We start from the raw sequence: 27,470 nt of genomic DNA, 5'->3' as shown, positions 1-27,470 counted from the left end.
AAAGTTATGATAAAAAAACCCTTTATTCAGCCTGAAATCCTAGAATGCACATATACATATTAAGTTTTGTGAACAGAGGGTTGCAGAAACTCATTAACCAAAATACTATTAGCAGTGTTCCAGACAGATGTTCTCTTTCTCTTTAGCACAGTACCTCTGTAACTGACATGTGGAATAGGGGTGATTACAATATGAGATTATGTGATCCTGGTGTGTTTGCACTTTAAAAACATTTTCAGAACCTTATGTATTCAAAGCATCATCCTGAGGCATCAGTTCCAAGAGCTAGTCAGGTTTTGTTCATCAAGATCTTTGTGAGATGTGAGAAAGGTTTTAAATAATAGAACAGTTCTCAGATTATCAGGCTATCAGCCACTGGGATGCTTGATTGAAAGAAACTACGGAAACACTGAAATTTAAAATGCAAGTGGGAAACTGAAAATATTTTTTAAATACACAAGTCAGGCACTTGGAAATCCATCAGGTATCATTCTGGAATGATGCTGAGCTCTCAGAATGTCAGCTTACTTTGCAAAATGACATAAGAGGACTATAAAAAGGTGAGGAGAAATCTATGCACAGAGCTGCTAAAAGCTGTGATTCGGCAATCAGCATCCCAGAGTGGCAGTAAATGGCAAAATGAGCTCTTATTTTCTTCCCGTTCAGAATTAGAGTATGTAAACTAAATATTGCTCAGGAGAACAGGAAGTCATGATAAAATAAACAAAAATAAACAAAACAAACCAGTAAATTTGAATGGCTTAAGTAAAGGGATATTTGTGTCTTTTACAGAACTCAAGTTCGTTGTGGCAGGAACTGAAATGTCTTTAACAGCTGTAGGAGAAGGTAGCGGTCTTCTGTAGGAAACTTAAGAAAAAATGCAATTTTATTTGTTCAAAAACTATCTAGTATCTGGTAGGTGCTAACAGTTCATTGGAGCAATAGGTAATGGAAAGAAATCCTCTAAGAAGTCCTTACAAATACTTTCTGACATGATGTGTACGGATGGCATATATACAACAGATTTCTCTGCTTATTAGTTCCCATTTTAAGATTCAGCATTGCTAAAAGTGTTGTCAAATTTCTCCTAAAGACTTGGGGACAAAATTTCCTCATATTACTGAACGCTATCTCAAAGCAGGGGCCTAAAGTCTTACAGACACACCAATAATTCAGTAGCTGGGTACTCAAATTCATAAGTGTAAGTAAGGAAGTCAAAACAGAAGAGTTGGCTTGTGGCTACAAAGGCTTGTCACAGATAAACCAGAGTCATTCTGCACCTGGATGACTGTTAACAAGATAGGAAGGAAGCCTCCATTGTTAGTAGCCCAGCCTCAGTTCAGGTTTCCCCTCCTTCCTCCCTACTGGCTTATCATTACACCAAGAATGATGCAAATACAAGAGAAGAAGAAAAACATAGTTCTGCTTTTTCTTCTGTCTGCAGCCAAATAATACATAATGTATACAGTGTTTACAAACAGAAGGTACCATTCAGGAAATGCTGAAGTGTTGCCTTCCTTGCTGGAGACACTCAGCAGCTGCTACAATCTTGTTCCCACAAAGGAAATGTCAGTCCAGCTGACTGCATCAATGAACTGCAGAATTTTCAGTTTGCATCAGTCATCAGATCTGAGTCCAGTGAAGACATCAGAAGCTGTGGGGTTTGTGCATGAGGTAGCAAAAAATTATAGAAATATACATATGCTTTAATGACTACAAGATTGTTGTTTTGAAGCTCACCAGTATTTGTGGCTAATACGAATCTTTAAAAATAACACTTCTGAATATTCCTTTCATTTAAATAAGCTCTGTAATTGCCTTTAACCCTTTTGCTATTTTCAAGTCTCATACATCCATGAAGCATTGCAATTTAATTGATACATTTCTTCAATCATGATGCCTTTGTACCTTGGAGAGAGAGAGAGAGAAAAAAAATTACAAAAAGACTTTAATGATGCAGCCCATGTTTACAATAAAGTTATCCATGAGTCTCTGCTTTCCTGATACACAGAATCACAACATAAGTTAAACTTGTGTCTATAGCTCTTTTGTTTCTTAAAGAAAATTTGCTGTTTTAATCAATACAGCACCGTCTGACTGATCAGCAATATATATTTTCTAGATTAAAAATATATTAATGCTTTGCAGACATAGTTATGTAAACATTTAAATCAAAATATTCCTCTCTTTAGGGCCAATTTTGGAAATCCATATTGAAAAAAATAGTCTCTTATTGTCATAAGATATGTAGTTTTGTATTTTCAAAAGATGTATGAGCATTTCTCTCTTTCAATTTCTGAAACATATCTGCCCCATCTCTCAATTCTACTGGCACCAGAAAATTGAAATTAAAAGAAGAGAAACACCACAGATGATGCAAGAAGAGCATACTTTTACTTCAGATGTCACAAAGAAGTTACTTGTAAGGAAATGTTTAATTAAACTACTTCAGTGAGTGACTGTCAGCACTCAAACAAGGGAATCCAACAGAAAATTGTGTGACAAAACAGAGAAATCGTCATCATACCTTATGATGCAAAAAAGTAAACCTACTCCCAAGTTACACTTTGGGATAATGAACATTTGTATAAAACAGGGATGAACTGAGTGGCAGTGTAGTTAGTTGGGAAAAGATCAGAGCTTGACTTGATGCAAGCTAAGAAAGTCAACAGCAGGACACTTCTCCCTAAAATGGGGCCAGATGCTGGAAGAGAGAATAGTAGTTCTGAAGAGGATAGTTACCAATCCCTGCTGCATGACAAGAGATAATCAGCTTAATTTGAAACAAAGGAAATGTACATTAGGTGTTAAAAACAATTTTTTAAGTATTAAAGCCTAAAAGTTACTGGAATAGCTCTTAGGAAATTCATTAATTTTCCCTCACTGAAGACTGAAAGGGAGAAATCAGACTAAATACATATGTCGTGCTGCTTCATTGGACAGGGTGGACTAGACAATGACTCCCAAATCACTGTATCTGTGATGGCATCTTGACTCCACATGTACCTGAATTTTCTTCCCACAGAGGACTCCAGTATAACCTGGACGACAAGAGCATACGTTGGGCAACACACACTTGCCTCCGAACAGACACTTCTGGTTGCATACAGCTAAAACAAGAGATATGTGGCTTTATTCATGGAAACACTTTGGTGGAGGAAAAGTGGCTACTATTTCCATATACTTATTCTGTTTGCTTATAGGAGCCAGGAACTCGTTCAGTATTTTCGCAAGGAAACACCCCTCAGCATAGGAGACTTAAAGGTCATGTGGTACCAACAAAGTTCTTATGCCCATCCCATCCCCCCCATGCTTTGATGCAGATTTAACATGAGAACATGCCAAGAGTGTGAATGAGACTGAGCAAGGAACATGAGTAAGGTGTTTTTTAATGCATCTTACTATTTCAAGCTATTGCAATGGCTTCTCAGGGCTGGTACAGCAGTGTACAGTATTAGAGCAAGCCAACACATACTGCCACGGTCCCAGACTGCCATCATATCCTGGAGGGCTTCAGAATGGGCAGAGGAATCTCTACTCTTTATCCTGCCTTTGACACAGATTAGGGTGAAATACAACCAAGGTGTAGAACTTCAAGGCTCTGCATATGGCTGTACTGTGCAGTCTGAACTGTGCTGAAGCAAGAGGTTTCAGGTCACATAATTCTTACGTGTTTGGCATTGGATTCCTTCCCACTGCGGAGGACAATGACATGTACTCGGTCCAATACACTCCCCACCATTCTTACATTCCTGAAGACAGATTGCTGCACAAACATCATCACAAAGTTTGGTTAAATTCCAAGTGATTACTTTGACTTATGACTCAGATTTCAGGACGCCCATGAGAGGTTAAGTGCTTTCCATACACAAGAGTCACATCGTCTTCACTGAACTATCTATCTAAGATCAATAGGATATTAAAGAAGAAAGGCAACTGGAAACAAAAAGCCCTACAGCCAAAGCACAGATTGAGATGTTCTGTGGCATCACAGATTGCTACAAAAGCCTGAAATATGCTAAATAGCTTTGCTTTTTCTAAATTTACCTTTCTAAACCCCATACCTTGGTGAGAGATCTTTTGTCTGTCATGCAACTGAACACATGGTGAATCAACTCATGAACATTTGATCCAAAGTTATTTTCTGTGACCCATTTTTCTGCACATTTGCCCCTGCTTATTAATCGATAATTAACCTGCTATTGTTTCCATTCATTAGGTGCCTATTTGATAATCAAATCTCTCTTCCAGAGTTTCCAAGAATATCTCATCCATGTCCATACTGGTAATATTTTTTTCAACAAAAAAAACCCCCTTTCCAATAATTACAGAAAGTAATACAGGGAAAACTGTTTTTCCTCCGTGCCATTAGAGAGCTCATTGCCCGCATCAGTTCCTGAGCATCGGGTGAGTACTATGACAGACACTAACACTTTAGCTATGGGATTTCTACCACCCATCCTCATGCTGATTTTCATGCAGATTGTGCTTTTATCCACGCTGACACATTTTATACATTTTCTTTATGCACCATCAGTATCTTCATTAAGATATAATGTGACCCACAGATGTTCTACCATCACAGTCCTATTTCTGCCTGTCCTAAAGAGCTTGTGCTCGTTGCCATCTTCTATTTCAATCACTTCCCACCGTTTCCACAGTTTTCCCATCTTTCGCTGAACTTCTTTTTCTATCTGTTTTTATATCCTACAGCACAAATTGAATTTCTTTCACTTTATTGAACTCAGCTCCTTGCAGAAATATGGATATTTCTTATTTAGACAAGAATTAAGAAAGAAACAGATAATATTTGCTATACAAGAACTTAAAAGATATTTTGGTCTCATGATTTATCCTAAGAACTGCATGGTATTAGTTCTCCATCCTAAATTTCTCTTCCAAGTTACAGACTACTATTTTTTTCAACGTGTGTATATACTTAAGTACTTTGGCACTAACTTCCTATTACTTGTGTGGACAGAGTAACCTTAAATCATATCTTACTTGTAAGGTATAGTTCTCCTGTTAACTACAAGGTACTTACGAGTGTCACATCTTTTTCCTCTCCATCCTGAAGGACAAGAGCAAATGTTTGGGCCGACACATCTTCCTCCATTCATACACCTTGGCTCACAGATACCTTAAAATCAAACCCATGTGCTGTTCAATACATTTAACTGATTACAGAATAATTTGTTTGTTATTTTTGGATCCTGGAAGGATTTTAACACTGGCTTACTTTTTTCACATCTTCCACCTGTGTACCCATCAGGACAAGTACAGACATTATTTCTCATGCAATGACCACCGTTCTTACAAGGCGGGCTGCAGACAGCTAAAAGACAGAAAGAGGAGGAAAAGGCTGTAGTTAGTATTTTGTTTGCCTTAGTGATATACTTCTGTGAAACAAGAGAGCAAGACTAAGATTCTGACAGCTTGTATAGACATTCAGAACTATCAGGCCAGTGTTGTAAAAATCATATTAATGTGGTTTGGTGCCAACATCAATAGTAAAGACAAAATCAGATAAAAAGGGGTCAAGGATGGCAACTGTATGTGTACATGAGTAATTAGACTACACAAAATATACAATGGCACTGGTTGAATGCTGCTCAAATGTTGAGTGGAAGACAAGACCAATTTTGAGTCTCCCTTCTCCTTGAACACTCATTGAATCAGTCATAAAATCTAAAAAATAACACAATATCTGTTTTGCACCACTTAGTTACATGACTTGATTGTTAATTTTGTGTCTTAATGTTTTCTCACACATTGTCTCATACTGGCAGCTAAGGGGTGAGGGTAAGAAAAAATATAAAATATTACCATTCTGACACTGGGCACCGAAGAATCCATGTGGACAGAGGCAAACATCTGGCTTAGTACAGGAACCACCATTGAGACACACAGGATCACACATTGCTGCAGAAATAGGGTCAGGAAGAGTGGGAAGCATGACATCCAAATAAAGTATATAAAAATATGTGTGTGTGTTGCAAGGACCGGAACTAGACACCTAAGATAACTGCAGGTAACACCATTCCCACAGAATCTTCACCAAAATTAAAGGATCAGTATAAGACTTCCAAGAGGTGCTGCTGGCAGCAAAACTACATGCAGAGTCATGAGGGAGTGCTGGAGCTCTGCTGCAGTAAGCAGCTGCCCATCTCTGCTCTCTGAGCCACACAGTTCCAGATTTCAAACTATGGGAGGTCCCATGGACGCTCTCTTTGGAACATGGAAGTTGCAGGAGTGTTACCTGTACTGCATGTAGGTCCGTACCACCCAGGTTTACACTGGCAGATGTCTGGAGTGAGACATTCACCACCATTTTCACAATGTCTGTTGCAAACCACTAGAATCCAAAATGTTGGGCAAAAACAAAGGAGAAGGCGGGGGAGGAGATCGGGGTGAAGAGAGAGAAAGAGATATGTTACAAATTATGCTTGATTAATATTACAGTTCTTTCCTACATATCAACACTGGAAATAACATACAATTCCACTAGCTGAAGAGGAATTGCTGAACAGATTAATCCAGTCTCAAACCCATAATAGCTAGCACCAGACAACAAAGTAAATAAAATGTCTTTCCATGCAATTATCCATGGTTTGGTTATATTCAGTGTTAAAAACCAAGAAAATTTCAAAAAAATTCTAAAACAAATGGGAAATGCTATACTAAGAGACAAGTGGACCATGTAACATGATGAGTTTGATGGACTCCACGAAAGTTCAGTCAATTGTCTTCCATCACTTTAGCAAGGGCTCGTAGTGACACGAGACTAACAAGCAAAGACATTTAAGTATCATGGAAAACCATGAATCAGTTCTTCAAGACTAGATCTCATTCTCTTTAGTACTCCTTAACAAAGAACAGCTTTTTTTTTTTTTTTTAGTGTCACAAATGAGACTAGAACAAGAAAAACTGAGTCCAAAAGTGCTGGGATTTGAGGAGGAGACAAAGAACTTTCTCAATTCCAGGTTAATAAAGTAGTACATTCAAGTGAATTATATATAAACAGCATGTCTAAATTTGGACTCTCTGAATGATAAAAATTACCAGGATGAAATCTAGCCAAACTTTAATAGTCCATTATGTTTTAAAGTTATATGCAAATATTATCTAATGTTCAAAAAGCCCAAGTATGGGCTCCTTCAAAGAGGCAGAGGTATTATGTCATTTGCTAGCATTAAACAGAGTGCATAAAAATTTAAACCATAATTTACTTTCTTGCTCCTGAACAACAGAAGCAAATGTTCTGTATTTTTCCCTCATGTTCTTTTGCTTACTTGTATCACATCTTGGTCCCACAAAGCCATATGGGCAGGTGCAGAGATTTCTGGCCAAACATGTGCCTCCATTTTGACAGGGTGGTTTACAATGTGCTGCAGGTACAGAATTATGTTGTTCAAGAAATCAGCTCCACAAAGATGCATGGATTGGTCATGCTTTATAGAAAAGGAAATGTTAATAACTGACAGTGAGCAAAGAACTGGAAATAAAATAAGGAGACATATGCAATGCCTTTTGACAAGAATAACAACAAGAATTTCATTCCAAGAGTACACAGTCTCAACAGTGGTGGCCACCCTGAAAAAAAGAAACCTGCCACAATTTCCAGAGAGTATTTCTCACTCTTCAGGACTGTTTAGCTTAGGGGCAATTACATTCACTGGTGAAGTCCTCTACTTATAGCAAAAGCTAAATTTAGGAATATCCAATCACAAGCAACATTTACAATGTATATCAAGAAAATTAGGATATACATTGTGTTACTTAAGGGTTCTGTTAAAGTAAAAGTAAAATGAGCACACCTCTTTGCTGTCAGAATGAACAGTCATGGAAGTTGTTCACAGCATCCTTTGGGTATTTATGTATTCAAAAGCAAAAAATACTCTATTTACCTTCCTCACAAGTGGAGCCACTGTATCCTGGTAGACATTCACAGACATTTGGCTTAATGCACTTCCCATGGTTTTTGCAATCAGGTCTGCACAGAGCTGTGTGAAAAAATCAATATCACTCTTCAAATCATTAATTTGTGCATATGAGTTACCACAGGCAAAATCAAAATACCATACTCACCAGCCTGACAGTTAAAACCAGCATAACCAGGCTTGCATTTACAAATATTGGGTGCCACACACTCCATATTTTTGCCACATGTTTGTCTACATCTTGCTGAAAGGCAATGAAGAAAACAAAGGGAATAAGGAAAATAAAAGTCGCATTTCACACAACTGTGCTTTGCCTAACATAATGCACAAATCACAGAGAATCCATTATGCCACTGTCTGTAAATGGGAGTCTAAGACACATCAGGAAAATATTTTTAGGTGCATCCATACAACTAAAAGCCTGTAGGCTATGCCAATATTAATAATGAAAGTGAGAAAATTCAATACACCGTGCTTTTCACTGATTATACAGTAACAATGTACTTTCAAGTTATAAAGACATCTCAATATTATTTTTTTCCAGGCATTTAAGTTCAGTTATTTGTAATACCTCTGCAAGTGAAGCCATCTCCATAATAACCATTAGGACAACGACCACACCTGATGCTTCCATCCTGACTTGGCTCACAGTGTACACCAGGAAAACAGGGTAAGTCAGTACAGGTTATTGCTTTAGGAATCACTGCTTCACTCAGTTCTTCAGGAAGCATTTTTGGTGGGACAGTGACTTTGACAGGGGCAAAAGGTAAATTACTTGCTTTATGCTTGGCTAATAGGTGCAGAACTCTCTGAGCATTGCCACCTTTGAATGTTTTGCTTGGCAAAGAAAGTCCTTTGCTTATATTTGCTCTGCTGCTAGGAGAAGTCTTCCTGCTAGTGTCAAAATAGCTGTAGGCCTCAGTTTGCGGCCTTGTTTTTTTCTCAGGTGATACAGCAAGGCTCCCTGAAGATGCAGTCATCACAGTATGTACTGAAGAACTCACTTCCATGTCAGCAAGGTGACCACTGATGGTCCTGAGAGTGTGAGCAATGTTTCCAGTAACAGCAGGTTGTAAAGAAGCACTTCTCTGAGAATTAAGTGACTTCCAGGCAGTGATTGTTTTTACTGTGGAGGCTGGTGCTGTGCTGCTACTGACCATTTCTGTAGAAATAAATCTCTTTGGGACATCTGTAGAACTGGGAATATAGCTTGAGATGCTTAAAACCTTCTCAAAGGATGATTGTTGAAACCCTGCAGCATGTTAGAAAGAAAGGGGGGGAAAAGTATGTGACCACGGACTCTTCCTTCTGAGCATGGGGAATGCTTTCTGAACAGATAAACATACAGCCCATTCATTCTCTGTTTCAAGAAGTCCCTCCATGTGCTACATCAGAATGTAAGCAGTAGAACCTAAGTGGTAGAATTAGAGAAGATCAAGGTATTCTGTTTACATCCTTTTCCACCCTCACCATGGCCTCTTCTTGGCCAGAAGATAAGGAGAAACCACCATATATATGAGTTAGATAGCAGGATTTTCCCATACCACGTCAATAAAGAGATTTACTGTCAGAGCAGATTATCAGATCCATATATGGCTTCCAGCCAGGTAACTGAAAGAATTTAAAGAAAAGATACTGCATATGGTTCATCAGTGTGTCTAAGTGCTAGTAATAAGTTGAGAGTCCAGAAGCAGAGATTTAATCACAAGTATATAGATGATTTTACTTACTGATGCACCATGGACAGTATTCTCAGTGAATAATCCACCACCTTGTTGCAAAAGTATTACCATCTTTTACTCTTCAAACTTTTTAAGCAACTTTCTTAAAGTTTCTACATGGGTTTTATTAGTAGGTTTTGCATGTGTTTGCTAAACAACAGAGACTGACTCAGCCTCCTCATTGAAAGGAGTGCAAAATGAATGAAACCTTCTTCATATTCTGCCCAAGAAAAGTTGGAAGTCTGTGGAAAGGAGTAAGGCACTGTAATCCAAGACTGCTGGAATGCTATATGTGGTCTTTTAGCATTATGGGGCAGAGGAAGAATGAAACCTCAATCCATTTACAATAGTCCTAAAAAGTGGTCCACAAAAGGTTAAACTTTACTGAATCGTATTAGAGTTCTATCTCCTAATGCTGAAAAGCAAACCATTTTGCAGCTGATGAAGAGTTATCCAGCATTGGCAGTGGAGTGAGAGAGTACCTCCCTTCTCCCTCAACAACAATTCAGAGATAAAGGGAAAAGACACACGAGAATTTCCTGCAAAGAAAGCCCCAGCAGGCACAGACCTGGAAATGCCAGCAACAGCATTTAGAGTTTTAGAATAAAGACAGTCACTTGCCACATCTTTCACCTTTCCTTTGAGTTAAAGCAGGAAAATGGCATTCAACATAATGCCATAAACTTTTGCTTATCTCATATAACAGATGTTCCTATCCCCAGGTTACCTATTTTATGTCAGTGGTTAGTCACTAAAACAAAAGGCAACTCTAGGAGTGTCATACATCACACTCTTAATAAAATTACTTGACTGACCTAAGGGATTTGTTGATATTGACATTTCAGTCTCATTTTTCAGATCAGAATACAAACCCAATAATGAATTAAATTGTGTCAAACTGAAAAATTAAACTAACATAAAACTGACTAGGACCTTTGTTTGACAACTATATTCTTATCAGTATGTGAATTGGAAATTCAATTTTCTTTATGAAAAGAAATCACCTTTATTCCCTCCAATTTCTCCTGTGGAATCCTTCCTTTCAACATCAGTGTCTTCAAAGCTTTCTAAAAAAAATATGTGAAGGCACATTAGTAGTGCACAGAAGCAGCTACATTTGTTTCAACTTTAAATAAAGTAAAAGGTAAAGTTTCAATAGATAAAAACAACTCAAAATTCAGAAAGCAGATAAAAAGTAAAATATATTTCTTAAATATTTTTTTAATAACTTTAAAAAGTTTTTAACAGAGTATTTTAAAAATTCAAGTTATTCAGTAATTGCATTGTAAATAAATATTTGGGCACCTTATTTGGCAAATGCCTTGATTTGGGTAAATAATTCTATGCTAATCAATCTAATAGAAAAATATTTTGTCAATAATTTCTCATATTATGAAAATAATGAAGAACCCCCCCCCCCAAAAAATTTCATTGTATTCTACTTTGATATAAAATAATTGGGGTGTTTTGTATGGTTTTTTTTTCTTGTCACTAGAAGAAGTTTTTTACAGCTATGAAACCCAGTACAGTCTGATGTTGCCATCACCAGAGACACAGTCCTGTTTTGCTGACTACAGAAAAGAGTTTTAAGTTACTGTTAGAAACATGAAGCATAATCAAAGCTATTTAATCTAAATGACAGTAAGATAGTACTACTTCTCTGAAAAACAAGGAATTTTACCATAACATGACTTCCCATCTCCTTGCAGATTATCTGGGCATGGACCACAATAGTAAGAACCAAAAGTATTGAAGCAAAATACTCCAGGGAAGCAAGGACTGGATACACATTCATCTACATCCTCTTCACAGTGTTTACCTGCATTAAAATACAGATTTAATTTTTTCTATAATATTGTGTCACTAGACTTTGATGGCATATTTATAAAAGTACAATGTATGCCAGTGCTGAAATAGAGAAAAAAATATCTATCATTTCAGTACAGCTAATAAGAACAGCTGACTGGGTTTGCAATTCACATTTTTTCATCTTATATTAAGTATCTTGCTTATTGCAGAATATGGAGAAAATGAGCTGTGGGAACTACATGTTTATCTGCAGGAGAAATCACAGTGTAACCAAACTCATCACTCCTATGTTTCTCCATATTGCTGAGTTTACCTCTGTGGAGAAAAACAGTGGAAATTTGCTTTCATAGTAAACTAAAATAAACAACCATTGTATTCATGCAAGAAAAATCTTGAAGTATACCATATATCTTTATCACCAGAACAGAAAATTTCTTCATAATCTAACAGTAAGCTATTTACGGACAAAAATTAAAAAATACAATTTCAGACATATAATTAGAAATTCCTATTTATCACTGAACGTGATAAATGTGTGTAAATAAAGTAGCAATTTACCTTGAAGTTCAGGTGGACATTCACAGTAATAGCTGTTTATTCCATCCACACATCTGCCAATACCACACTGGTTAAGTCTACAGTCATCAGTATTCCCTTCACAGAGATCACCTTCAAATCCAGCCACACACACACAAAGATATCTTCCACTTCCAGGTGGGAAATTAATGTTTGTCACACATGAGCCATTATTTAGGCAATCACATGATTTTACACTGACCTACAAGACATGCCCAATAAGACAGTTTTCTATTTTTTTTAATGAACTAGCAATGAGTTCTGTAATTAGATATCTTAAATATCTTATTAGTAGGTGTCATTTTATTGTAATATTCATTACCTCTATTTCTACCTTAGTTGTTGCATTGCAGTCATCTGTCAAAGAAAATGTTAATTTATGGAGATTTGTTGACACAGCTTTCCACAAAAGGAGACCTGATGGGGAAAGACTGGCACCTTCTGGACCAGAATCCAATGTGAAATGAATAGCAGAGCCCTCTGGATCTGAAGCCAAAAACTGATATACAAAATCTTCTCCATAAAAAGTCTGTAGCATAACCTGAGAAGTTTCAAGGACTGGAGGCTGATTGCCTGTAACAAAGAAGATGTTTTCATCTTTTAAGCAAAAGTTACAGTATACCTTAAAAAATTTAAAGGATAATATCTTTCTATTAAGGAGGTCACATTGAATTTTTTCTCTTAAATTCTAATGCCATTGGTATGGCACAGAAAAAACACTTGATATTTTCATTTTAACTATAGCAACATAACCAAGAAATTACTTTTACTTTGCAAGAGCTTGTAATGCACTGCATCTATACATCAAAAAAAAATTTATTGAATTTAACCACTATATTTTAACTATATGACTATAAGATGGAAATCCCTTGACTTCCTGACTGCTGGATGAGTTTCATTTCATTCCTTTCATTCAGGTTTCACTCTTTTGAAATAGATATAGCTACGTTGGCTTTCAGTACAAGTTTGAATGAGGACAAGATTCACCAACACAGGCACCAGGAGTCCCATTCACACAAGACCCTTTCCAATCCAGGCAGAGTCTTGCCAGAACATTCATACACATAAACACCAATGCAAAATACAAAATCTGAGCCAAAAGAAGAATTTCTAGTCTAGAACTTTATACTATGGAAAAGGAAAAGGAAAATCTTAGGTCTTCTTTACATAGTGTGGTTTCTAAATGGACTTAAGTATGAAAACTTTGGATATACTTTCAAATATTTAGGCCATGTATCTATGCCATTGATGTAGATGATGTCCAAATATTAAGGGCCTAATAAATATCACATGTCATTTAATTCAGTTTGTGATCTCCACCTGTTTGGTATCAGAATAATTTTTTTTAAATACTTTTTATATCTATATGTTGAAGACAACCATATGTGGATGTAGCTTGCTAAATACCAAAAGACTTCGAAGTGCCAATTAAACCGAAAGTTGTTAATTTTCATTAGTTATTTGTAAATAGTTAAAACTAAACCATCACTATTTCCATAAATATAAAAGCTTAGTAGACTTTCAACTTGGTATTACAAAAGAACTATTTAGAACTTACTTTCAACAACTGACCAAGTTAACTTTGATATGTCAGGTCTGCAGAGTAAGCAAGGGCTGGTTGGATTTGTGTCTCCTTCACCATAACAGAGTCCATCTATGTTGCATGTTTTCTCCTTTTAGAGAAATAAAAATGTGATTTATTAATATTTTTTGTTATCAAATTGGTTATGAATTTGTATAGCACCAAATAAAATCTAATAATTCTGCACTTCCATTAAACAACTAAGCTTGTTTTTAAATCTAAGTAACAGACAGTAAGTTTGGTTTTATTTGGTAATTATATGAAGTGCTTTTGGTTTGATTCTTTACATTTAAAATTGCCTCATCTCAGCTTGTCTTTCTGTGCATATCATTTCTGTGCATAGAAAATCCCTGTTGGAAAAAGAACAGGATACATTCTGCTGATTTTTCTACATTTTTTTTCTGCCTGAAAAAATGCATTTTATTCATAATGGAGAGCAGTGAAACACATACCTTTAACGTACATAATCCAGATTCTTGTGATTCGCATATCTGACAGGCTCCATCATATAATATCATTGTTTTAGAGTTGCTATAAATGAGTCCATCATTAGAAATCTGCAAGGTGTACAGCAAAAATGGATTAACCAATACAGGTATCAATAGATAGATCACCAGTGTGGGCTGCTGACGTGAGCTTCCACTTAGCAACAGACAACTATATATGGGTATTTAAACTCTCACAACAGTCATCAGAAATCTAATCAAACCTGCCCATAAGTCTAGGCAGATATTTGACCAACCACATGTAGGTGTCTACTTTAGGGTAAGTTGAACAGTATGTACATTCTCTTGACCTTATTGACTCAATCCGTATGAGAGCTCAGACATCTGCCTCACACAGGGATTAGTACATATAGCCTGGGCTCAATTCAATTCTACCATAAATGTACCCAGTGTTATTTGAAATGCTCTAGGGTAACTTCTACTCTTGAAGAACAAGTGTCACTGTAGGATGTAGGTCATATCTACAGTCCCCCTGCAGGAGAACACTCTCAAATGACACTCAGCACTTCAGCTTAGGTGATGAAACTGAGACCCCAAGTCAGGCAAGCTGAGTTCTACCTTTAGAACCACTGAAAAAAGAATAACATCTACGTGATATATTTTCATCTAATAGGAATATTCGTAAGTGAATATTTCTGTAAATACCTTTATTTGCCACTTGGCAATGGGTTTATCATCAACCACATCCATGACATCAGACTGCTGGCCATCATTTGGTAATTGGCAGTCGACAGTCCTGGCATTTTGGAAGACAGCTGGCACAGTTAGAAGTTCTCCAGGAATCCATTGTCTATTACTATACTAAACAGTAAGACAGAAAATCTATTTTTCAGTGAAACACATCATGCAAATATTTTTATCAGAGAGAAAAAACACATGTATTGTACAGTTTTGAACAAATCTAATGTGTCTGGATTAGAATGCGGTGGCAAATATTAAATGACATTATTTGCACACACAGATTTTTAGCTAAGCCTGCTACTGTGGAAGAAAGGCAGAGAAGCCTTTGCTGACGCACGGCCCTTTGGCACTGCACTGTCAAGGACAAAGAGTTCTTCCAACTGGGGAGTAATAGGAGGGTTAAACAGTGGGCGGTCCTGCAACGGCACCGAGCTGACATGTAAGTGCCTCTGTCACACTCCATCTCTGCTCCCATGTGAGGACAGGCTTTAATCGAAGGAACAGATGAGGTTTTTGGCAGAGCTCAGGTATCATTCTGGGTGCTGGGGGAACACTGGCACTGAGCCTTTTAGCCCTTGTACAAGCCAGTAGATTTTGAATAGGACAAGACACCGTTGACCCTGTAGACTTTTCTTCTAAACTACACTGAAGACAAGTCATCCAAGGATCCATCTTGAGAGTTCAAGGTAACAGAATAAGGATGATAATACTGTTTGACTGAAGTATTGATGTGGAAGTAGGAATAAGCATATGAAAAAAAAATAAAGTTAGATGGAAGTAAGAATCCAGACAGCCTAAGAATCAAGAGAACAGAAATTAATTTAAGAAATTAAAAATAATTTTGAGCTTGACTAGGTTTTACTGAACTGGCACATCTTCTAGTTACCAAAGCCAATCGAGACGTTTATTCAATCCCAGTCCTCACATAGATCATCCACTGTATAAGCCTTTGTGGGATTTTTTGGGGGGTTTTTTGTTGGTTTTTTTTTTCAAAGACAGAAAATTAAACACTTTGGCTAAAAAGACATATGAGTTATTTCTGTTCCAATCAAACATTTTGTTTTTCTTTCACCATGTATTCAGTTAAATAATTCACAGCAAGGGTAAGTAAAAGTATAAATGCTAAATATTTCTAAATATATAATTTTGAGTGCATTTAGTACTGTAACCTTTGAAAAATGATACAGTCTATTTCTCCAGAAATCTTTTGTTATTACCTGGAGGCAAGTTCAGATAATTTTTTCAGAAACAGATTAACCTTTCAAAAACCAATTAAAAAGCCCTCAGATCTACTAGCATTCCAGCTCATTAGGTTAATAGAAAAACTTACTTCTAGGGTTCAGTGTAAACCAGAAGGAAATAAAACCATATTTTCGTTTTGCAGAGGTTAAACACACTCTCATGCTTTACATTTCAATTCTGTATCTCTGTAGTCATAGCTTGCTGGCCATGTCCAACCCAAACCTCTATCAGGTTCCTACCATATGCTGGGTAAGACACTCTATGGACAATATTGAAACTAAAAAATTCTTAATTCTGTCAAAATGCCTCCCCTATGAAATTATAATCATTTAAGCTCAACCTCAAAATATAGGGACTTCTGTTGCAAGTCCATTGACATTTCCATAAATTCACTATTACTCCGTCATGAAAAACCAAACCCAAACTTCCTTTTTTTTTGTATTCTCAAGCAAAAAATTTGCAGCTTTCTCCTCAACTGCAGCTAACAGCAGTAAATTGGCTCTTGTCAGTGAACAGATCATCACTAAAAGTGATTAAATAGAAAGTTTTTGTAGCCGGGAGCCAAATGCAGCACCTAAAAGAGAGATTTCAGAATATCTTGCCACAAGTTAAAACTGAGACATTTCAAACTGTGATAAGTGAATTCCCAATAATTGACTTACGGTGAGCATGGTCTAAAAGTCTTCTAACCTAATGGAGTGTAAACTTACTCCTGACTATCATTTCAAGCCAAGTTGAGTGGATATATGTTGAGTTTAAGAGAAATCTATAGCCAGCATTGCTAATTCTGTCAAAATAATTTTAACATCTGCCAGAACTAGCTAAGAAAACCTTTTGTCTCAAGAACATAATTTCCCATTGAATGGTTCCCCTTTTGCCAACTCTCACCCCCTCCAGCATCACATCAATGAAACACAGTTTTACTTTGAAGCTTTTTTTGCTCGTGTCTAACACGACATAAAAACTTGTAATTGCTGATTGCTTATTCCAGCCAAAACTTGTAAACTGCTTACAAATTTGCCTTGAGCAAATTCTAGGTCTGAATAACAACAGTCTCTCTATACAGATCCCCTTAGTTCACCATACAACATTTACCATGCAATTTTTTTAATTTCCTGTTCAAATCTGGGGTATAGAGCTGATGTATACCATTAAATAGCCTCAGGAAAATGGACAACACATGAAAAATGCCTTTCTCTTTTCCTAACAGATTTATTTTGTTTATAAAGGGCTATTTCAAGCATTAGAATTTAGGCAGAAATCTAGTAATGTCTTTAACCTTGCTGTCCTTTTTCAAAGAAGTGGTACTTGAATTCCTCTCCATAAGCACTGAAAAAAATGAACAACGATGTACTGGTTGTTACTAACAGGGTTGCCCTTGCCCTTTTCTGATGGATAGCTGCCCTATGCTGTTATCTCCCTCTCAGCTGCTGAGCATTGCCATTATGTTCTGTATTTCTCTTATCATGGAGGAAATGGCAATCTTGCAAAGAATTCAGTGTCTGCTGCAAAGTGCTGAGAGCCTTTCCTTTTAGCTTTGACTGAATCACTGGGTTGTACCCACATCAATGAATAATATGTTAGACATTTTGTCTCTCGTTCTACAAGAAGCTTAAAATATAATTGTCACTGCTCAGGGACACCTACTTGCAATTTGATGATTTCACATTTCAGATTCAATGACTCCCTGAAGCCATGTCCAAAAACTCTCGCTGATGTGCAGTCATACTGTCGAATATCACACAGCCCAGCATTCTCCAGCTCTGTAATTTCTGGAGCCTCGTCTTGAAAGAAGAGATTAGACAATAAATGCCAGTATATTAACTCATTAATATGCATTTACATTAAGCAATATGTTTATTTTTCTATCCAACTATGAAAACTATGTAAACAACGAAATCTGGACCCAGATGAAGAAAGGCATAAACAGAAAGATTTTTTTTATTGTTAAAATGAATCCTAAATTTAAAGCTAGGCTTCTGTCTGCTCTTAGAACTTGAATATTATGAAGCAGAGAAAATTCAACAGACAAAAAAGACTTGTGAATATGTGTTTTGCTTTTTCAACTATGGTTCTTTACATCACATTGGCAGAATAAAATCAAAATGAAACTCAGGCCCTAGTAATAGGAACTGGAAAGGTGATGGTTATGTAATAATTTACAATGGGATTTTTTTTTTAATTAAGGACTAAAGAAAAATATCTCAGGTGGAAGTTATTTCTGGAAATAATCTGACAGATTAGAATACTAAAAATAGTTTTTATGAAGTAAAACCATCTTATTTGACTTCAAGAGGAATAAAAGATTTATTTTTATAGAAAGAATACCTCTTTCTCTATTTGCTTTTAAGTAGGTCACTAAAACAAAAACACCATTGCAAAACAAAATATTAGCAGGTTTTATTTTGAAAGAGTTTTGTAGTAGAGTTTATATTTTTCCTGTGTACCTACTTAACTGAATTTTTAGTGACTGTCTTATTTATTGAAAATTTAAAAAATCCTGCCCAGCTCTATATACTCTATCTTTTTTTTTTCTTCACCATTGATTCTAATCCAATCATATCTAATAGTTGTCTTACAGACATGTAACAGCAATAAAGAGAAGAACATCCCACTTACAGATCCTGTTAGTAAAGAGGATCACATAGACTATAAAATACTGGGGAAGGGAGATCTTTTCTGAAGAAGACAGTGTGTGGAAACATTGCCAATCTCTTGGGGCAACACTCTGGATTGCAAACTGACCAAGTGGTAAACTTTTTAAATCTGGCATACCAGAAAGTAAGCCCATGTTTTGTCCTCTGGAAACAAGAAAGCTGAATGGAAAATATTTATAGCTGTAGTTAAGGGCAAGTAATTTATTGGGTAATAAACAGGGCCACCCTTGTCCGTGTACAAAAGCAGGAGAGAAAAATTCATGTATGTTGCAGGAGCATTATTTAAGTAAATCTCTTACTTCAATCTCCCCCCGCTTACCAGACAGTATGCTGCAGTCATACGAGCTGTATCCTTGAAAACATGCACAGCCCCATTCTGTACATTCCCCATTACCACTGCAGAGACTGGGACACTTTAATGCAGTAAGTAGGCTCTCAACTGAGCCTTCAAGTTCCTGTGGGCTGTAATTTATTTCTTCTAAAATTCTCCTCTCACATTCATTCTCCAGAAGAGGTAAGGAAGCTTCTGCCCAGCTGAGGTCATCTTTCAGCAGCAAATCTTTAACACACATATTGATTGCATCCTCTGTTCTCCGGCCAAGAAGGGCACCACAAGATCTTCCTATACTGGAATTAGCTATTGCCTGCTGGCAGAGTAACAGAGCACTAGACTCGGTGAGGCCTGAAGGTGTGGGCCAAGAAGGAAGGAACTTTTGGTCTGCGTCAGTGGCATGGTCCTCTGGGAAAAAATAACTATATTCCTCTAAGTCTGTTTGGCTGAGACTTTGGAATAGGAATACTGGATGGTAGTCATAATAATTTTGACGCTTCCCTCTACTTGTAACTGACAGACTTTTGAGAAGATGACTACTGTAACGCTGAGAATTTTTTCTAATGCCTGAGCTTGAACTTCCTTCTCTTTCTGTACCAATATTTCTCACTGAGGTTGCCAAGACACGTGAGTTTACTCGTGATGTTTTGTGAAGTTTGGTTTGATTATCCTGCCTCTGCAGAAGTGTAGATGAATCCATTTCATGTGCAGATGAACGTTTCTTAAAGCCTCTGACAAGATCAGTAGGACCAAGATACTCAGCAGTGACATCCAGTCCTGGTATCAAAGAAAGAAATCTACCATTTGCACTTTCTTTACAAGACAGTGGAAGTTCTGACTGAGAAACTGTCTCCAGTTTGTTCACTAATGGATATAATCCATCATCTTCAAGTGCACAGTCACAGAAGACTACTTTTCTCGAAGATGTTAAAGAAACAGGTGTTTTGTCAAACAAGCTATCTCCTGGTAAAATTCTAGACGAGAAAGCAAAAGATGAAACTGTATCATCTGAACTATCTTAATTGTGTTATTAAAGTATTAACATTTTGTTCTTTGTTGTTTCATACTTTTACAGCATGTCACTGAATCTGCAGCACACAGCTATATTTAAAGGCCAATTAAGACACAAAAACTCAAGAATAACTTATAATAAAAGAATTGAGATGAGTGGATATTTTCTGTATACCTTGATACTTCGTTCAAATCTAATCAAACTAATCTTACATAATAGTACTTAAATACTTATTTGGCACTTCAGTTTCAATTTTCTCTTAAATTAATTATGGAATGCATTGATGCATTCTAACATTAACTTAAAAACTTGAGAAGATTATTTTTTTTAGTATTTTGACAAGTTTTTAAGAGTGTGAAGAACCAAAAATTATGACAGTTAATTTAAACAGAACAATTGTTACCTCCACTCCTCAATAAAAGAAAAAGGAACATTAGCATGATTTGGGATTTCCACCCCACTTGCAGTGTGATAGTCATTCTCCGCAATTCCATCAAAGGTGCCACAGAGTCCCACTGTATGTCTGTAATCTGAACTGGGGGCCCTAAGCGTTATGCTTATTCCCCATTTGCTCACATCAGCACGAATGAAAGCTCCAGAAGAAAATAAAACCTAAAATGAGATTGAAGATATCATCATGAGAAACATGGGTTTTAATTTTACCTATTCCGTAAGCAATTATGCACTACTTACTGTTACTTTTCTTCCTAGGTAGGATTCAGTGACTCTGACATTGCTTCCTGTTGTGTCTCTGTTTATTACAAATAAGTGTGGCTGTGATTCATGTAGCTCACCACTGCACATGTCAAATGCAATTATATCACTTCCTTCCTTGGCAACAAAGCCACAGTTGCAGGATGCTGGGTAGTGAAGACTTCCACAGTCCCACTGACGAACATGAACTTCAAAATCTCGAGATGTACTCTTATAGAGAACAAATGTTCCTCTTTTAAAATTGTCATAGACTCTGGAATCAAAAGAATAGCATGTGATATCACTTTGGTTATAATCACCACATGTCAGCAACTTTATCTTCAAACAAATTTCTAATATTTGGTGAACTTTGATAATGCAACTCATTTTCCTGAGTCAGAGAAAACAAACAGTACAGCCTACAGACTAACACACAATTTATCCTGAAGAAACACCATCATATCTTCCTCTGTGCAGCATTAAATCAAAAAAAGAAAAAAAAAATTAAACCTTATTTTTACACCAGAAAAATAAGGAATTAAAGAAGTATCAGAAGTGGAGTATATGTAGACAATGGCTGTGAATGGAAACATAACCATGAAGCCTTTGATATTCTTTGATTTTTTTTTTTTTAACGCTGCATATGACAGGGAACTGGAGGGTACTTCTCAACCTTTCTGTTTCTGCAACAGTATACCTATGCAGAGAGAGCAATAAGATGCACAGCAGTGTGCATGTGGGGGCAGCTGCTGAAAACTGCACAAGTACCCTTGACAAAATGATTTTGAAAGTCACATCTTTTTTAAAAAGGTCTGCTTTATTAAGATGGAGATGGGGAGTGCTTATTCCCAAAGAATATTTAAAATGAAAACCATAAATAGCAACTTGCTTTTTTTCCTTAGGGTTGCCATCTGTCCCCTGAAGCAAGGTTAAAATAGCCAATTTAATGATTCAGAAGCAAGAAAGAAAAAGAAGAAAGAATGGAAAGAAAACCCCCAAACTTTTGCTGTGAGTTTAACAGCCTCTTGGCTATAAATGGCATTTGACAGTTAATTGTAGACTGGCAATTTGCTTTGTATATAATGGGCCTGCAGACAAACTGCAGATGGCTGCCCTACTGGGACTGCATAAGATTGTCCATGATTCAGTACAGACAGTTCCTTTTCTATTTGTTTCCTCAATTTGTAAAATAAAGTAGCAACATAATTTATCCTTAAAAAGAAAGTTCTTTCCCTGCAGCATATGCTTTCTGACAGACCACATCACAGTAAAACACTGCTTCACAAGGAAACTTGATCACAATGCATCCACAGTTAAAATGCTCAGTGAAGACATCCCTAAAACTTCTACTGAAGGAGAAACTGCAAGATCAGGATAACTCCATTGACTTTATTATTACTAGTCACAGTTCCGCCAGAGAATCAATCACAACCTTCATTTTTCCTTCTGTTATCAAGTTCACAGGAGTGGAGCTGTGGTCTGAACATCCTTATTTGGAGGCAACATACCCTCTTTCTTTTCACCCTGCTACTTGAAGAAATGTGCTTCTACTGAACAGAGAATATGAAAGTCTCAGGCTCGGAGCATGTGTTTGTTCAGACATCTTTTGTGAATTAGAAACATTTTGAAAGAAAGAAGCATAGCAAAACCACAACAGCTGTGTGGTTTTTTTGAAGTGAAGCTGTCTTCACTTCAAAAAGAAGGCCAGTGACGTGCAAGTGACAGTACTGAATAAGTGCTGTCAATGCCACTATTGCCTTCAATGCCACTAATAAACTCAGCAAAATGCTACACAGACAGTAGAAAACTTCTAGGAACTTGATCCTTACAAGGATTCAGATACTGACACACAGAAATAGGGAAACTGTGCCATCGATTGGAAACACCTTTGCATTAAAAGTTTTGTCTAATTAATCATTTTATCATGGTTCATATATGAGCATTACTATCTTTCATAGTCAACAGACTGCACAGCATCCTCTCCTCTCTTGACATATGGCTCTAGAAAGTAAAATAGTCTATTCGTTTCATTCTCTTGCCACAACCCCAAAGCTTGCCTTTAGAAATGCAAATATTACAAACCTCATTGTGACTGGCAAGCTTTTTTTACAAACTGAAGCACATTTATCCTTATTGTCAAAAAAAACCTCAAGAAACTTCAGTGCTGTTACAGAAATCTACATCTGACTTGTATCACCAGCAGAGATTTGAAATAAATATATAAATGCTTAAATAAATAAAACAGCCCACCAAAACCACCCACAAAAAATCCCCACATGCTTTAAGTTAAGAGCAGCAATTCAGTAATTACCTTCCATCAAATGTAATAATATGAGGATCAGTAAATGAGTAGCAGTAGGCAGTGGGTAGATCCTTAACTGTAATCTTCAGAATAAAGTAGCAAATAGTAAGCCATGTCAGATTTGGAAATAAACAGACTCAGGTACATTATTTATCTTAGTATACTAGTTCACATTCTAATACAGATATTATATTATGCTTTCAATCAAACTGAGTAGTTATATCAATACTAAAATGTAAAAAAAATTAATTTAAATGAAAATAAAATAATTAAAACTGACTACTTAGAAATCTTGGTGTGAGTTAGGAAGTCATGACTGAAATAGAAACTTCATTAACATCAGCCATACTTCTGGCTAGTTTACGGAGCTTAACATGAAGATTTTCAACCTGTGTGCTTTCTGGAACATAGCCATTCCACAGGAAATTCTCACTGGATATAGGTTCAACTGCAATTCTGGTAATTCTGTCTCCATCCTGCATGAAGTCTGTCACAGCAGTGAAATAAATTACAGCTTGACTACAGATTCCATCATTGCAGGGTTTCTGGAGAAGATCCACATGACAAGAAGAAAGAGCCAAGTTTAAACCTAACTGCTCTTTACCTGTTTTAAAGAAAATACATAATTAGTGAATTTTTCCTCTAAGTAAGTCACATTTTGTATACTAGTTTTAATATACATAATAACTTTTCTACGTACTCTTTCATAAATTAAAATAATTATGCTTTTTTCTTGCATTTGGTCATGCAAAACCTCCTCTCTACACCTTCATACACACCCCCAAGAAATTGTTTTTGAATTTCCCACTTTGATAGACTAATGGAAATCATGATAGGCTTGCTAATGTGACATAAAAATGGTTGTCTGCTCTTCCTGGTTCATGGGACTTGTGTTTGAGAAAGTACTACAGAAAATGTCAATAACAGTAAAAAATGAGGACTTTGGTACTGCATATATAGTACTTGGAAAGCAACACGTAAACAAAATTAACTGAATTAAACTTTACAAGTATTAAAGTATTCTGTCTATTCGAGTTAAAGGATGTGGCTATCAGCAGCTGTAAAAAACCACCTAACTTCAACAAGTAATATGGACATACTCTTCCATACTTTCCGCAGAATCATATACAGCCTGTGAACACTTTAACATTTTAGAAAATATTTTACAGTGTAATAGCTTCTCCAAGAAAAGATACAACAGGAACATTTAGAAAAATATATTAAACATACAAAATCCAACAAAATCAGTGTAATACTTACCTACATCAACACTATTTAATGTCAGTGAGATTTTGCAGTCACTTTCAAGATGGCTAAACTCAGGACAAGGAATAGGAATGCTACTTTCTATTGTCAGTCTGTATTCCTTCCCATCTTCTGATATATCATAAGTTTCTGGATGCATCTAACACAGAAGAAACTCTACTTAAAATGCATGCTTCGTGAGTAAACTGCAGCACTGCTTACTAACCAGCTAGGAGTGCTTGTTTACATGGGCTGAGGAGCAGCAGCATGTTGAGAAAAGATGGGGATGCTACAGCCAGAGCCTTCAAGAGGTGGGAAAAGGGGCAAGGATAAACAAAAGGCAAGATTAAAGGCTAGATAGAAAGGTAAGAAACTAACAAACCACATTAACCCCACAAAAATGTATTCTCCATGTAACTCCTGGAAGCTAAGATACAGTTTGGTGTACTGTCTTGGGGGAGTGGGGAGGGAAAGAGAGGGAAAGTTACCTACAGGAAACAATTCCCAAAAGAGTCTGAAAGCACCATATTTCTCCTGGGATTCTTCTCCATAAGCTTACAATACAGCTCGCTAAAGATGTATAATGCAAAATGCAACTAGAGATCAGTAACAGGGGCCTACACCTGAGCTTGGTACACTGGGTAAAATTCTGAACTCAGCCTCACAGGGCAACAAAAATAACACATTGGGCCTTTGCAGTGTACACTTCAGACCTGCACTTACCTGAGATAAATCTGGGCCCTGATCCTGCAGAAACATAAGCTCAGGCTAAGTCAATAAGACTATACCCAACACGTAAGGACATGCATTATGTCTTTCCTGGACTGGGGTCCCATTCCTGGCCAGTGAACGGGTCCCTACAGATGTATCCACAGAACTCACAGATCATGTCCCAGTTTCCCTCTTTAAGCCCAGATCAGGTTGGCCTCACCTTCCCTCACTCCTGGGAAGAAGGCCCAGCCTAGACTATCCTGTCAGTCACATGCTGTAAGAGCCTGTTGGCAAAGGACAACATCATGCCAGAAATGGCAGCAGCATTAAACTAAGGGACAACAGTGTCCCTGGGCTCAGGTCTGAGCCATGGTCCTCCATGTTTATAAACACTGGGCCAGAGTTGGCTCAAGCTGCTGGAATCCAAGGCTTGCACTGCATGTGCAAGGTGCCAATTCAGCCTTCCTGCACCTTGAGTACACAAAGAGCCGACAACATGCTCTATTAATTCACAATTAATACATTTTAAGTGCCTTCTAGTCAGAGGAATGGCTGCTGTAGCAATACTCAAAGATTCCTACGACAATAAAGTAGAACATAATGTTTTTTAAAAATTACCTTAATTCCAGCAAAAAATTCCTTGCTCTCAACTGAAGAGCTTTGTATATCTGGCTTCTCCATGAAAAAAGTAGAACAGCTACAGTAGACCTGTAGGGCAAAACCAGCATAATAGAATACATTTTTGGTATGAAGCGGTCAAATAAAGACAAAACTCAGTCACCATGGGTCAGTTCAATGGATTCGTCATGGCCAGTGTTCTGATTGCACCAGAAGTTACCAGTTGCCAGTGGTAATTGGTAAATACAGCGTAGAAAAAAAAAACAGAAACAGATCGAGCTACCTAAGACCTTTTCCTGGCGTACACTACCAGTGGTGCAGAGACTTCTTGAACTAAAAGCTGCATATAAGTCATACCATTTAACGAATATCTGACTCTCCCCAGATTTAAACATTTTTTTCTGGAGCATTTCTGCAACCCATGACATCTTGCAAAAATGCATTCTACACTTGATAACATGTTATTTACTTCTTTTTTTTTCCGTTTCACATTTTTTGCCCTTTAATTATTTTTTGTGCCCATTAGGTCTTAGATTATGCTTTTCTGATGTTACAGGCCTGGATAATCTTTTTCAAGATGATGAATTCGCTGTGATTTCCCTCCACTAGTTCCCTGATACTAGACACTGTGGGTTTGCTTCGGTTTTGTGTTTGGCTTTGTTGTTTTGTTTTATTTTTTAATTTTGTTGTATCCGTTTTGAGATATGTTGACCACATGCAATATTTCCAATCCTGTAAAAAACCAAAGATTCATAGCAGCAGCAGGTAACTTATGACTGTGCCTTTCCCTTTGACTGTCACTGAAGTCCCTGAATGATTTTTAAGGATTAACAATTGTTATTGTTGTGCATAAACCATCCAAGCAGCCTGTCTTTGGCTTGAACACACAGATGCACAACAACCACATGGTTTTTTGGTTTTTATTTTGGCCTGGAAAAATAATCTCTATTTTGTAAATATATTTATTGATTTTTCCAATGCTTAAGCTTCTCAAAGTTACTATGAGAGTCTATGTCTTGATTCTGCTACCATGGAAAGTAATGCAGGTACTCACACTGAGTAATTTCTGATGGCAGAAATTAAACCATTTAAATACAATCCTAGAGACAAAACCATTAAGCAGCAGCTCATTATTGATTCAGAGAAAAAAAATCTATTTAATGAATCAACAACACAGCCTCTGGCTCTTACAGCCTCTCATTGAGATGCAATTGCATCCAAAAATCCTCCTAATTTACAGTATTGAATTAAAATCACAGTAGAGGGTGAAGAAGATGCAACGTTAATAAAAATTTACCTCCTGGATGCATACTACACTGCAGTGAAACAGTCTCAAAACCTTAAAGGCAGTGGTAATCACTGATATGTTCTGTGGTATTTACACATTCATATGGGCACTGTTGGTGTAAACAAGTAGAGGCAGTAGGCTTCTTCCAGGAAAATTTATACAGCATGGTGCTGGATCTCTGATCACTTTTAGTGTCTACTGGGCCATATTTACAAAGTTACAGAGAAATTATAATTAAGTTTTAACATACTCTGTCTCCAAGTCTGACGTTTATCCCATCTAGTTCTAGAAGTGAGAAGGTATGAACTGCTGTTCCGTGTGTAAGTTCTTCTTTGATACCTTCAGGGGAAAGTCTTGACCAAGTTACAATGAATCCAACAGAGCTGTTTGCAGAAGGAACGCCAAAGGTACACCTTAAGTAAATGCTGCCTTTGATCATCTCTGCTACAACTTCAGGAACGGATGGTAGTGGTGGTGACACAGATGGAGCTGATGTAGCAGCCAGGTTACCTAGTTCAAACAGAAGTGTGGTTTGTGCTTTTTATTCTGCACAAAA

At 36.9% G+C, this 27,470-nt stretch overlaps 1 protein-coding gene and 1 long non-coding RNA gene across 10 annotated transcripts in view; one reads left to right on the top strand and one right to left on the bottom strand.

Moving 5' to 3' along the window:
* The first annotated feature begins 1,235 nt into the window (after positions 1-1,235).
* LOC113989047 lies at positions 1,236-13,365 on the top strand. Its single transcript, XR_003541109.2, has 3 exons — positions 1,236-8,610; positions 8,887-9,009; positions 11,371-13,365. It is a non-coding gene; the product is annotated as an uncharacterized LOC113989047 (long non-coding RNA).
* The window catches only part of VWDE (von Willebrand factor D and EGF domains), a 37,584-nt gene continuing 11,349 nt past the window's right edge, over positions 1,236-27,470 (bottom strand). For 2 of the 9 annotated variants that reach the window (XM_039388638.1, XM_039388636.1), the window contains 26 exons: positions 27,165-27,424; positions 25,627-25,716; positions 24,313-24,457; positions 23,442-23,656; positions 23,062-23,135; positions 20,751-21,024; positions 20,461-20,669; positions 19,034-20,019; positions 17,705-17,841; positions 14,780-14,935; positions 14,081-14,185; positions 13,605-13,719; positions 12,369-12,619; positions 12,029-12,248; positions 11,343-11,480; positions 10,666-10,728; positions 8,512-9,192; positions 8,089-8,184; positions 7,908-8,003; positions 7,293-7,388; positions 6,260-6,355; positions 5,827-5,922; positions 5,240-5,335; positions 5,045-5,140; positions 3,671-3,766; positions 1,236-3,110 (listed from right to left, as the gene is read on the bottom strand). In XM_039388638.1, coding sequence (XP_039244572.1) covers positions 2,950-3,110; positions 3,671-3,766; positions 5,045-5,140; positions 5,240-5,335; positions 5,827-5,922; positions 6,260-6,355; positions 7,293-7,388; positions 7,908-8,003; positions 8,089-8,184; positions 8,512-9,192; positions 10,666-10,728; positions 11,343-11,480; positions 12,029-12,248; positions 12,369-12,619; positions 13,605-13,719; positions 14,081-14,185; positions 14,780-14,935; positions 17,705-17,841; positions 19,034-20,019; positions 20,461-20,669; positions 20,751-21,024; positions 23,062-23,135; positions 23,442-23,656; positions 24,313-24,457; positions 25,627-25,716; positions 27,165-27,424 — 5,048 coding nt within the window. In that variant the 3' untranslated portion in view covers positions 1,236-2,949. Of the gene's footprint in view, positions 3,111-3,670; positions 3,767-5,044; positions 5,141-5,205; positions 6,356-7,292; positions 7,452-7,907; positions 8,004-8,088; positions 8,185-8,511; positions 9,193-10,665; positions 10,729-11,342; positions 11,481-12,028; positions 12,249-12,368; positions 12,620-13,604; positions 13,720-14,080; positions 14,186-14,779; positions 14,936-17,704; positions 17,842-19,033; positions 20,020-20,460; positions 20,670-20,750; positions 21,025-23,061; positions 23,136-23,441; positions 23,657-24,312; positions 24,458-25,626; positions 25,717-27,164; positions 27,425-27,470 lie in introns of those variants that run through there. The other 7 variants (XM_039388637.1, XR_005566233.1, XM_039388643.1 and 4 more) reach the window with 7 other exon arrangements.

Source organism: Pipra filicauda, unplaced genomic scaffold (assembly GCF_003945595.2).
Source record: "Pipra filicauda isolate LSUMZ 115617 unplaced genomic scaffold, ASM394559v2 scaffold66_size7647185_pilon, whole genome shotgun sequence".
Lineage (NCBI taxonomy): Eukaryota > Metazoa > Chordata > Aves > Passeriformes > Pipridae > Pipra > Pipra filicauda.
This window is presented reverse-complemented; position numbering and strand designations above follow the sequence as displayed.